General features: G+C 42.3%; 1 protein-coding gene across 1 annotated transcript in view; it reads right to left on the bottom strand.

The window, feature by feature from the left end:
• SNX29 (sorting nexin 29) overlaps window positions 1-12,965 on the bottom strand; it is a 581,792-nt gene that overhangs the window by 146,690 nt on the left and 422,137 nt on the right. Inside the window, exon 19 of the mRNA XM_040441656.1 lies at window positions 12,006-12,146. Within this exon, the coding sequence (XP_040297590.1) occupies window positions 12,006-12,146 (141 nt within the window). The remainder of the gene's footprint in view (window positions 1-12,005; window positions 12,147-12,965) is intronic.

The following is a 12,965-nucleotide window of genomic DNA, read 5'->3' as shown; positions in this document are numbered from 1 at the left end:
CACAACTCTGACACCGAACACAAAGACATGGACCAAAAAAAAAAAATGTTACAGGAGCTTCGAGAAGCTGCACTGAAAATAATTTGCCCGTTTACCGATACCTGGAGCTTTTTGAACAGGCTTTCTAATGAATAAAATCATAAGGGGGTTTAATAGTCTATAGTTATTTCTGAAATGCTTTGCCATATTTTATAACCAGGCTATTAAAAGTATGGCCCTTCTGTGACCCAGCTGCATTTCTAAGAGGCCATTTCCATCTCCCTGCCTTCTCAGAAATAAATTGCTTCATCTAAAACAGAAAACAACACTGGATAACCTTGCCTTGTTCTGGAAGAAAAGTACGTACTGCACAATCTGTTCTGATGCCTGCAAACAAGGAGACTTTCCTGACTCACCTCTGAAGGAGACCGCGTATTAAAGGGGCTGTTCGCGTGGGAATTTTTTTGTTAGGTCAACCAATAATAAGCTGATGACAGGATCTGCTGCTGCAGGAACCCCAGTCATTAGCTGTCATAAGCACCGGGGAACCTGACAAGGAGTGTTGCGTTCCCTACAGCACCCCCACAGGGAAAATGAAGCATAACACACAATGTCTCCATTGAAATCAGTATGCGTTCATGTAACGCACTGAGGCTGGACCCTAAAGAGCAACATCCACTCTGACTAATCGAGGGAGGTTCCAAATGCTAAACCACCACTATCTGCTACATCAGCATGCACAAAAAACAGGGTATTTGAAAAGTAGTTTTCTACACCAGTTTGGACCAGGAATATTATAAAAAAAAAAAACTGAAAGGAGGAAGGGAGGTGAAAAACACATCAGAGAACATTTTATTGATTTTGTGGTGGAGTTTCTGTAAACTTGTTTTCCGCACAAAAATTATGTCCAGACGGCGGGAGAGATTTAGTCCCCATTCACAAGACCGTGATGACATCAGTGACAAGAAGGTCAGTGATTCAGCTCTGAAAATGTCCATGAAGGATCTGTGTTTGGTCCATGTGTCCGTTTTCCGTCCTTGTGTATCACCCGTATTCCATGGACACTGCCCAGATAAAAATAAATTTCAAGAGCATCTTCTAGTAATGATCATGAGACACAGACGAAATAGGAGTGCGTGTTGTGTTCTTATATTTTCACTGACCAATAGACTTTAATGGGGATGATGGATCCAAAAACAAGGATAAAAATAGGGCAATGCTTCTGTGGTGTAACCCCAGAATGTGGTAAATCACGGATGTGTGAATGCACACAATCAAAGGATACGCGTGCTTTCAGTTGAAAACATGGACGGCACATGTCCGTGATTCACTGACCACAGCACAGCTCCCATTCACTTGAATGGGTTCCAATGCTGTGTTAGTTCTGACATGGGTAGAAAGCTTCTTTCTCCATTCTTTATCAATGAAGGGGGCTGGCTGTCTGGCTAAGTTCATTAGCTAAGCCAGCTCCCTTCTTCATTATGGGTAATGTGGAGACAGAGAAGAGAACTGGTTTTACTTATGACAGATCAAGACATCCAGCATGCTTCAATACATCACCTGTGCCCAAACAAAGGCGGAAGTAAAGCTTCCGGGACCAAGAAAAAGCATCTGAAATCAGGCCATGGCATTCAGAATGAAAGTACTGTACATTAGTTTGTTTAGTTATTAAAAAAAATGTAAAATAATAAAAGATCTTTTTATCTAGCTGGGCAACACTTTTAAAGGGTTTGATCAGTATTTTATAAGTGATCGCCCATCCTCAGGATAGGTACCCTGGCCAAGCAGTTGTTTGGAAGTAGCTCTGGCGTCAAAACTACATAGCTCCCCCCACTGTGTAGTGGATGGACTGGCTACTGCAGTGCTGCTTCAATTGAAATGAATGGCCAGGACTACTGCAGAACATCTGATCAGTGGGGGGTGTATAATCCCCTCTGATCACATAGTGATGGCCTACTGTGAGCACAGACCATTATGTAAAATCCTGACAACCCGTGTATGTAACTATATGGCTGTGTGAAAGCAGTGAATTTGGAGCTCTTCATCAGTCCCCATAAAGATCCCTTTAAAGATATAGTAATCATGCTTTCCTATACTGTGGAATCAAAGGGACCCCCTTCAATTGCTCTACGGTTTTTAACAATAAATGACATGTTCATGGAGAACCTGACATTCTTCCTCCATCATACATATGGCAGGTTCCACAGAATCTGGTTTAATTGGATGGAATTCCAACAACCCTCTACCTTCCTATCTTCAATCTGCATAATTTGAGCGTCTTACCACGATGTGCCCCCCCCCCTTCCCCCAGTCACTCTTCCCTACCTCCCCTCCCCTTATTTTATTTTTTCTATTTCTTATTATTCTGTATCCTTTTCTAGGTGACTGGTTCTGCTCTAATCTTTTTCTAGTTTTTTTTTTCCCATCTTGTTTACTTCTACCTTATTCAGATGACCGGTTGTTGCACCTATTCTCAGGATAAGTCATCAAAATCAGATCACCCGGGGTCTGACTTTTGGCACCCCCACCTATCTTGCTCGCTACTCTTCCCATTCAAGAGAACGGGAAAGGAAGCCATAAGTACACTACACCACAGCTACACGGGAGACGGTGTGCAGGTAAATATTGAAGAGAACGCAGGGCTTCAAACAGCTGATCGGTGGGGATACCGGGAGTCGGACCCCCGCTGTTCTGATTTTGATGACGTAACCTGAGGATAACTCATCAATAGCTATAGCCCGGACAACCCTTTTAATGAAATAACCCAATGTTGAACTTATTTAGATAAAAAAGTGTGAATATTCACATTAAGGCTTAAAGTATTTTAAAACTTTAGTATATAAGAAGCATTTCACCCGGGATTTGACATTCTCATCATCTTACTGACATGTAAAGTATTCTCATATAACAAAAATACATAACGTTGAAATTTTCAGACAGATAGTAAAATTACTTGCAAACTTCATCAGTGCAAGATTTATCTTCTCTATTCGCTGACATTTTTTCAATTCAATCACATCGACATGGCAGAAAAAATACATTTAAAGGGAATCTGTCAGCAGTGACCTCCCCATCCAACTGTTTGTAGACACATCGCTGTGGTTCACCTGACTAACACACTGGGCACATTTACTAAAAACGGCTTTCTATACTTAGTTTCTAAGTGTATACTTACTTAGACTTAGTTTCTCCCTTGCGCTGCCGTTAGATTTATTTAATTGACAACGAGGCATAAATTAGGCGCATCTGTGGCAGTCCTTGTATCTCGTGTAAAAACTACAGCAAACCCTGGTTGGCGTAGTTTTTTGTTAACATTTACGCCGGTTTCTAAACGTAAGTGTTAGTAAATTTGCCGGGGCTGGAGTCCCAGCCCTGGCACGAGCCTTGACACGCCTCATCACACTCAACTGGTGAACACGGCATACACCCAGTCGTGCGACTAAATATTGTCGCATAGCCAGTTAAAAAAGAGGGACTTACGGCTAGTTTAGGCATAAAATAGTCGCAAGTGCCTTAGCAAATGTGTCCCACTCTTTTTCTATTGTAAATCCGAGGCTACTTTTTCTTAAACCCTTAGTGACCAGCCTGTTTTGGGCTTCAAAATTTTTTCATTGTCGCCTTCCGAGAGCTATAACTTTTTTATTTTTCCGTCAGTGTAGCTTTATTGCTTGTTTTTTTGCAAGACAAGTTGTAGTTTTTAATGGTGGCATTTTGGAGTATACATAATTACTAGAGTTGAGCGAAGTAAGCTTCGGATGCTTAATCCGAAGTCACTTCATTCAAAACTTTGAAATAATACTGTAAGGAATCTCTGTACAGTATTAGAATGTATGGGCTCCGATGAGCCGAAGTTGGTTATTCCAGCGTGACTTCGTTGAATAACTTCGGTAGTTGATTTTTTAAGTGGAAAACCACTTGAAAACTTGTAAACGAACTCCAATTCGGTTCCAAGGTACTAGTTTTAAAAATCAACTACCGAAGTTATTCAACAAAGTCACGCGCGACTTCGTGAATACCTTACTTCGGCTCATCGGAGCCCATACATTCTAATACTGTACTGAGACGAATCTCTGTACAGTATTATTCCGAAGTTTTGAACGAAGCGACTTCGGATTAAGCATCTGAAGCTCGCTTTGCTCAACTCTAATAATTACTGATTAAGGCTAGTTTCACAGTAGCGTTTTTAGATCAGGTGACTATAATGGGGAATGAACCAACGGCAATGCAGTTGCTTATGGCAGTTCCAGAATGCAGAGAGATCTGGAAGGCTTCTTCCTGCCAAAGATGCCGAATGCTAGTATGAAACTAGCCTAACTTTCTGGGAAGGGGTTGGGAAAAAACAGCAATACCGCCCCAGAGTTTTTACATTATAAATTTTGTGGTATTCACTTTGCAGGATAAATAACATGATAACTTCATTCTGTGGGTCAGTACGATTACAGCAATACCAAATACATATATATATATTTTTCTGTCAACGATGACTTGTAGTTTTCATCGGTATCATTTTGGGTTACAGAACACTTTTTGATATCTTTTTATTCAGTTTTTTGATGGCGAAAAAACAAAAAGCAGCAATTCTGCCTTTTTTCGGCATTCACAGTTTAGGATAAATTACATGATAATTGCCTAGTGCAGGTCGTTACAGAGGCAGAGATTGCAAATATGTGGAGGAGATTTAATTTTTACAATTTTTTCGATTGAATGTGTGTTTTTTCCTCAACAAAAAAAAAATGTGTATTTTTTTATCTGATAACACTTTGTTTAAACAATTTAACAGTCTCACAAGGGGGCTGTAACAGGCAAGCACAAGTGAACCAACAGACGAGATTCAGGTGAACCACAGCTACCGGATTTTTCACCCTATATGACGCACCTAGGATTTAGAGGAGGACAATAAGAAGAAAATCTTTTTCAATAGACCTCAGATCATACCAGCAATCACGCCCCCAAAGTGAATAAGACCCCAATAAGACCTGAGATCAGACCCACAATCAGACCTCAGCTCAGACACCAATGTAAATAATCCACAATCAAACCTCACATAAGAGTCTCAATATAAATAAGACCTCAGATCAGACCCCAGCCTCCAGTGTCCATCTTGATTCCTTCTTCCGCTCAAAAATGGTTCTCTTAATAAATCCTACATTTCCCATCATGCCTGGCTTCACAGGGACAGATGGGGCAGAGTCTCACCACACTGCACTGCTCTGTGTAAGGGCAGCCATGACAGATCAGTGACACAGAACAGATGTCCCCTCGTATTGCAGGGTCTCCATGTTATCCTATGAGATGTAGCTTGAGCCTGTCTGCCCTCTCTCCTGTCATCACTCTCCCCTGTCAGCTGCAGGAGGCCATGTAAAGGTAAATCTAATAGAACTAAACTGGATAGTCATCACACACAGATAGTACAGGCAGTGCGAGTCAGAAGGTTTATATAATAGACTTACCTACTATATATCTCCATTCCTGGTCCTTTAGATAGCGGAAACATTATATATTCAATGGAATACAGGGATATAGAGAGGAACATGGAGGGTGGGGAGGGGTCTGAGAGCTGCCAGGAGGGATTTGATTAGTGATGATGTCATTGTGTACTTCACATGAAGTCAGCCATACACAAAGACCAAATTTCTATTTACACTAAGAGCAGGGGGGGTTAGCAACTTTCGGCACTCCAGTTGTTGTGAAATTACAAAACCCTCCATTAATTTCTTTGAAAGTTCTGAGAAGAGCAGAGCCAGTATGCATGCTGGGAGTTGTAGTTGCACAACAGCTGGAGTGTCGGAGGTTGCCTACCCCTGCATTAGAGCAAGCTCTGAGCTGGTGGACCAGATTCCCATGAGGAAAAGGGTCAAAATTTATGGATACAACTGAGTTAGCATGTAACAACTTACACTGCTAGAATACTGGAGGTGAGTTGTCATTATATGTAAAAAAAACAAAACAAAACAGAGTGCTTCTTTAAAGAGGACCTGTCACCTCTCCTGACATCAAAGGATTTATTGGTCACTCATGTGACGCGCGTTTCGACACTCACAGGTGTCTTTTTCAAACAGAAAGTGAGCAGCAGTATACTGCTGCTCACTTTCTGGTTGAAAAGGACACCTGTGAGTGTCGAAACGCGCGTCACATGAGTGACCAATACACTGCGTGCAGAATTATTAGGCAAATGAGTATTTTGACCACATCATCCTCTTTATGCATGTTGTCTTACTCCAAGCTGTATAGGCTCGAAAGCCTACTACCAATTAAGCATATTAGGTGATGTGCATCTCTGTAATGAGAAGGGGTGTGGTCTAATTACATCAACACCCTATATCAGGTGTGCATAATTATTAGGCAACTTCCTTTCCTTTGGCAAAATGGGTCAAAAGAAGGACTTGACAGGCTCAGAAAAGTCAAAAATAGTGAGATATCTTGCAGAGGGATGCAGCACTCTTAAAATTGCAAAGCTTCTGAAGCGTGATCATCGAACAATCAAGCGTTTCATTCAAAATAGTCAACAGGGTCGCAAGAAGCGTGTGGAAAAACCAAGGCGCAAAATAACTGCCCATGAACTGAGAAAAGTCAAGCGTGCAGCTGCCAAGATGCCACTTGCCACCAGTTTGGCCATATTTTAGAGCTGCAACATCACTGGAGTGCCCAAAAGCACAAGGTGTGCAATACTCAGAGACATGGCCAAGGTAAGAAAGGCTGAAAGACGACCACCACTGAACAAGACACACAAGCTGAAACGTCAAGACTGGGCCAAGAAATATCTCAAGACTGATTTTTCTAAGGTTTTATGGACTGATGAAATGAGAGTGAGTCTTGATGGGCCAGATGGATGGGCCCGTGGCTGGATTGGTAAAAGGCAGAGAGCTCCAGTCCGACTCAGACGCCAGCAAGGTGGAGGTGGAGTACTGGTTTGGGCTGGTATCATCAAAGATGAGCTTGTGGGGCCTTTTCGGGTTGAGGATGGAGTCAAGCTCAACTCCCAGTCCTACTGCCAGTTTCTGGAAGACACCTTCTTCAAGCAGTGGTACAGGAAGAAGTCTGCATCCTTCAAGAAAAACATGATTTTCATGCAGGACAATGCTCCATCACACGCGTCCAAGTACTCCACAGCGTGGCTGGCAAGAAAGGGTATAAAAGAAGAAAATCTAATGACATGGCCTCCTTGTTCACCTGATCTGAACCCCATTGAGAACCTGTGGTCCATCATCAAATGTGAGATTTACAAGGAGGGAAAACAGTACACCTCTCTGAACAGTGTCTGGGAGGCTGTGGTTGCTGCTGCACGCAATGTTGATGGTGAACAGATCAAAACACTGACAGAATCCATGGATGGCAGGCTTTTGAGTGTCCTTGCAAAGAAAGGTGGCTATATTGGTCACTGATTTGTTTTTGTTTTGTTTTTGAATGTCAGAAATGTATATTTGTGAATGTTGAGGTGTTATATTGGTTTCACTGGTAAAAATAAATAATTCAAATGGGTATATATTTGTTTTTTGTTAAGTTGCCTAATAATTATGCACAGTAATAGTCACCTGCACACACAGATATCCCCCTAAAATAGCTAAAACTAAAAACAAACTAAAAACTACTTCCAAAAATATTCAGCTTTGATATTAATGAGTTTTTTGGGTCTATTGAGAACATGGTTGTTGTTCAATAATAAAATTAATCCTCAAAAATACAACTTGCCTAATAATTCTGCACTCCCTGTAAATCCTTTTGAGCAAAGAAAATTGGAGTGCCGGTTTTTCCTCGTTGTGCAGACTTCGGGATTACATCCGCAAGACCGAGCACCTGCCGACTAACGCGCAGTGCTGCCTGACCTCACTATACAACCTCTCCTGACATGTCTGTTTTAGTAACTACTTGCATTCCCTATTAATACTAATTCTGGAGCATCTACTCTATGATGTCCCATTCCTGCATTCTCCCTGCTAGAAGTTTACAAATAAATTTCCAGCAGTCTGCAGTAAAGGTACTGCTGGGTGTTACCAGTATTAGGTGTGTCTCACTCTGTCTAATCAGTGCTGCTGGTGTCAGACTATGTAGGGACAACCCCAACTAGTAACACCCATCTATACCTTTACTGCAAGCTGCTGGCTATTTATTCATAACTTCTAGAAGGAATGATAAAGGATATGGCACAACAAGTCATTAAACCCGATGCTCCAGAATTGTTATTACATGAGGAATGCAAGTAACTACTACAACAAACATGTCAGGAGTGGTGACAGGTCCTCTTTACACATGTTTTTTTAATTTTGGTGAGTTTCTTTTAGTTTTCCATGTCACTATCTATATTAAATAAAATGTATACGTTTTCAGTAGACATTATCATTATCACCACAGACAAAATTACAATGACAAGTAACACCTCTATATAGATAACACAGGATCCACTGTTAACAATAGGGTATATTACAGCTTATCTACTCCCTCCTGACCTCTGCACAGGGCACACAACATGCCTAGAAAACTCTCCCATAGAACTCAATGGGGCCAGCTCCTGTCCATTGTGTCTATGGCCCATATAGCTATTAAAAGGGCACAAAGAAGAGAGACCCCCTGTTCAAGAGCTCGGGCAGAGAACCACTGCAAAAAGTGTCTCTGTCTTTTTAGAGCACCCGCACCTATCCAACATTGGTGGCATATCCTAGTGATATGCCATAAATATCTGAGATGATAAAAGCCCCTTTCAAATTTAATTCCCACAAAAAAACGGTAACCAGGCTCCTCAGAGTGTGTACTAACAAACTATACGGTAAGTCAAGCAAACATTTCCTACTTAATTACATGGGAAATAAAAGTAATTGGAATGACAGGTCTTTTCCTCACTGGAGGTGGCTGCAAAATGTTTAGTGCACAAGGAAAACGCTGATTTCTTTAATAATGTAATAGACATGAACTGGAGCTACAAGTAACTGGTACTGCTGCGCTGCTGGTAGGTGACACATTAGTTATATGATTTCCTGAGGACAACTTATCCATATTTTTCCACCAATGTCTTTCTTCTATGTTGTACAGAGTAATAGTCTCCCTACAACAATATATGTAAAGGGGTTCTCTTAGATTCAGCAACCAACCTTAATTAGTCATATCTTGCCTGCAGAACAAAGTTTCTGCTTACTTACCATCCTGAAGCTGCGCTGATCGACCGCCATGGAACCCGGTCTAGCGACACTTCTCTTCGTAAAATCCTGCATCTGTCAACACCATGTCCGTTACCAGGTTTCTTGTCTCGTCTATGGATGGTGACATCACTTCCGCAGCCCAGGACATAGAAGGCGCTATGGGCCGGGCCAGAATAACTTGTCTCCTGGGCGCATGCGCAGATTCAGGAGTTTGCGCATGTGCCAGGGAGACAAATAGTTCTGGTCCGGTACACAGTGTCCTCCATGTCCTTGGCTTCGGAAGTGAAGTCCCCATCCAAAAACCAGACCGAGAACCTGGTAGAGGACGTGATGTCGGCGGATGTAGGATTTTCTGAGGCGGAGAATTACCTGACTGGGTTCCAGAGAGGCTGTTCCAAGAAACTTTGAGAGGGTGGGTTGCTGGGTCCCAGTGGGCCCTGGAAAATCCCTTTCCCTGTTACATATTCAGCTGTGAAATTCTCATCTAAATGTTTTTCAAAGTTAAAGGTATGTAGTCTTATTACAGACATCCCCTTTAATGTGAACATTTCATTGACCCTGGTCCAGCTCTCAAAATCTCTGGCAAATGCCTTTGGACATTAATGTCAGATGCTCCTTTCCCATGCATGTGTTGATACAGGGAAAATAAGTTTTACATGGAATCATTTGAATGAGAGGACAGGCATTTAGTACGAGCTGGAATATATCCCCACCACAAACGTGAAAGATATGTTTAGACTTCTAAGAGCAGATCTGACCCGACACCCTGACAACCCTTTTGAGGTTGTGCCCCCCCTTTTTGTATTTTCTGATGCAGTGCTGGAATTTTTCTGGTTTTTGAAAAATCTAGAAGTGGATTTTAAAGGGTAGAGAAGTACAGTATATATTTCACATACTCTATATACGGGAATTCTCTGCCTTTTTGGATATATTTTGGTCACAAAAATAAATGTATGTATCAGGGCTGACCAATCAGTAGATAAAAGGGCATGAGAGGTAAATAGGGCTAGGGCACTGGATCTGGTTGCCTTTTTCATGGCAGTTCCCCTTATTTTTCAACTCCTCCTCTTGGCCACACCTGTGAAGGGAAGCTTAGTTACCTGTTTCCGGCGCTGGCTCCCCGTTCCTTCTTTTCCAGGCCTCTGCTGCTCCGCTGCACTCCCCTCATCGTAAACATCCAGTTTGACGCCGCCCGCAGCCAATCGCTGGCTGCAGTGGTTACCTGCTTCCCTTGCATCATGACAAATGGTCACGGGACGTAAGGGGAGCAGGTCACTGCTGCAGCCCAGGCCTGGAAGAGAAGAAGCAGGGAACCAGCGCTGGAAAGCAGGTAAGTAGGCTTTCCTTCACAGGTCTGGCCAAGGGGGTTAGTTTGCAAAACCTCCCTCTTCAAACTTACACAACGCCTTTAAAGAGGTTTTCACATCCCTCTCTGCCGATTCTCCGGATAGTGATATCACAGGGCCATTTTATGGTTTGGCACTCACCTAAAATCTGCACTTTAGGCCTCATGCACACGACCATATGTGCTTTGCGGTCCACAAATTGCGGATCCGCAAAAAAAAACAAAAACGGATGACGTCCATATGCCATCCGTTTTTTTTGCAGATCCATTGTAACAATGCCTAAAATGGACAAGAATTGGACATGTTCCATTTTTTTTGTGGGGCTACGGAATGGACACAGTGTGCTGTCCGCATTTTTTACTGACCCATTGAAATGAATGGGGCCGCATCCTATCCGCAAAAAAAAACGGAACAGACACGGAAACAAAATACGTTCGTGTGCGTGTAGCCTTACTCCAACATTAAAATACAATGGGTAACAGGACGTGGGGTGTAACATAAGGCAACAGCCATTTTGCGTGGGTTTGGGTTCACAAAACGTCTGTTGCCTTATGTTATAACCCGCTTCCTGTTACCCATTATATTTTAATGCTGGAATAAAGTCCAGATTTTAGGTGAGTGCCGCATACTTTATACTTTTTTCACACAAGTTTTTAGACCTTATATATGCAGTGCATTACCATTTCTTTTTTTGCTGACTCGTTAGTGTGTCCAACATACTCCCAGCAATACAAATCAAGGTTATTAGTCCCGGTCAGTGTTTTTTATTTCATCATTTTTTAGTTGGCTGCTATGGTCATGTGAGGTGACGTCCCTACCAGGAGGAGTGGTGTTTTGGGCAGTAGAGGTGTTTTTTTTCCATCATTTTATGGTTCGCTGCTATGGTCATGTGATGTGACGTAATGTCACTACCAGGAGGAGTAGTGTTGTGGGCAGTAGAGGTTGTAGATGGGAAAATAGTCTTTTGCAAAGGATTTTACAGCGTTGCCCGACCCCCAAGCTTAAATCAGTTTTTGCCTGGAATGCATTTAACAGAAAAATAAAAGCCACTTACCTGTTCACCAGCGCTCCACTCCAGTGGCATGTCCCCTTTGGGCTAGAAGTGTGACGTCCCATCCGTCATCACATGCACCACTGCAGCCATTCTCTGGCCTCAATGTGCTACTTGGGGACATGTCATCACTGCGGATAGTGAATGCATGCAGCAGTGCATGTGATGAGGGGCACGGCTTCACACCTCCGGTCCACTGGGGATCAGTAGCTGTGGCGACGGGACCCTCAGCACCAGAATGGGGAGTGGCTTTTTTATTTTACTCTAAATGTATTCCAGGCAATAACAGGTTTGAGCCTGGGGGTCAGACAACCCCTTTAAGCTCATTTGTACTTTTTTTTCCCCCCACAACCCTCAGCACAGTAAAAGGGTTTCCCATGTACATGTAAGAAATGGTATCCTAATCAAAGTAAAACATTACAAATGTGCACAATCCCTAAATGAACTGTGGTTGAATACTAAATTATACAAATTATTAAATTATCCGAAAGGAAATACCTTGTTCCCAATAGCTTTCTTTGGTGGAAAGTGAAAGTTTCTCACGTGCGGATATTTACTTTGCAGCTTGTGATGTAAACTCCGGAACTCGGCATACCTCCTATAAATGTTCCATTCGTAATCCTTAATCCTGACATAAACCTGTAAGAAACAAAAGCAGGGTTCACTATTGTGTTCTATGGGTAATATCACACATTGGACCAGGAGTGCAGCTGTGGCCCGGTAAGCAGCTTTAAATATGTATGAATAAAAAGTTCTTAAGGAAATAAAGATAAATAAAAAATAAATCAGATGGCCCCTTTAAAGAGCCTCTGTCAGCATGATCAACCCCATTAAACCATACTGCCTGGTGGGGTTATCATGCTGATGAAAGGGAACCTGTCATCAAATTTATGCTGATCTCACTGAGGGCAGCATAAAGTAGTGACAGAAATGCTGATCTCAGCGGTGTGTCACTCATGAGCTAAAAGTAAGTGGTTGCTGAGAACCAGCATCATAATCATTGCAGCTCAGGCCTTGAAAAGAGTCCAGTCTACCTGAGAAGAGTCCTGGTTATTCAAAATCTCTCCGTCCACCTGCTGATGATTGTCAGTTCTCTTCTAGAGAAAAAGGGAGAAAACTAGGTAGAAGACTGTCAGTCATCAGCAGGAATTCATGAATAACCAGGACTCTTCTCAGGTGGCCGGGACTCTTTTCCAGGCCCAGTGTGCAATGATTGTGATGTTGGTTCTCGGCAACCACTTACTTTTAACTTATAAATGACAGACCTCTGAAATCACCTAACCTGTCTCTACTTTATTCTGCCGTTAGTATGGGCAGCATAAAGTTGATTTCCTTTAAAAATATACTTTTCTTTTGTCCTTTATGTTAAACAGCTGCAGAGATATCTGTATTTTATTCATATGCAAATGAGCAAATTGGAGCACCAGGGGGCAGGGCTGAATCCATGGAGCGCTGCTT

This window comes from Bufo bufo, chromosome 7 (assembly GCF_905171765.1).
Source record: "Bufo bufo chromosome 7, aBufBuf1.1, whole genome shotgun sequence".
In the NCBI taxonomy this organism is placed as follows: Eukaryota; Metazoa; Chordata; class Amphibia; order Anura; family Bufonidae; genus Bufo; species Bufo bufo.
Note: the sequence above shows the minus strand (reverse complement) of the source record. Positions and strands in the feature narration are given on the sequence as shown.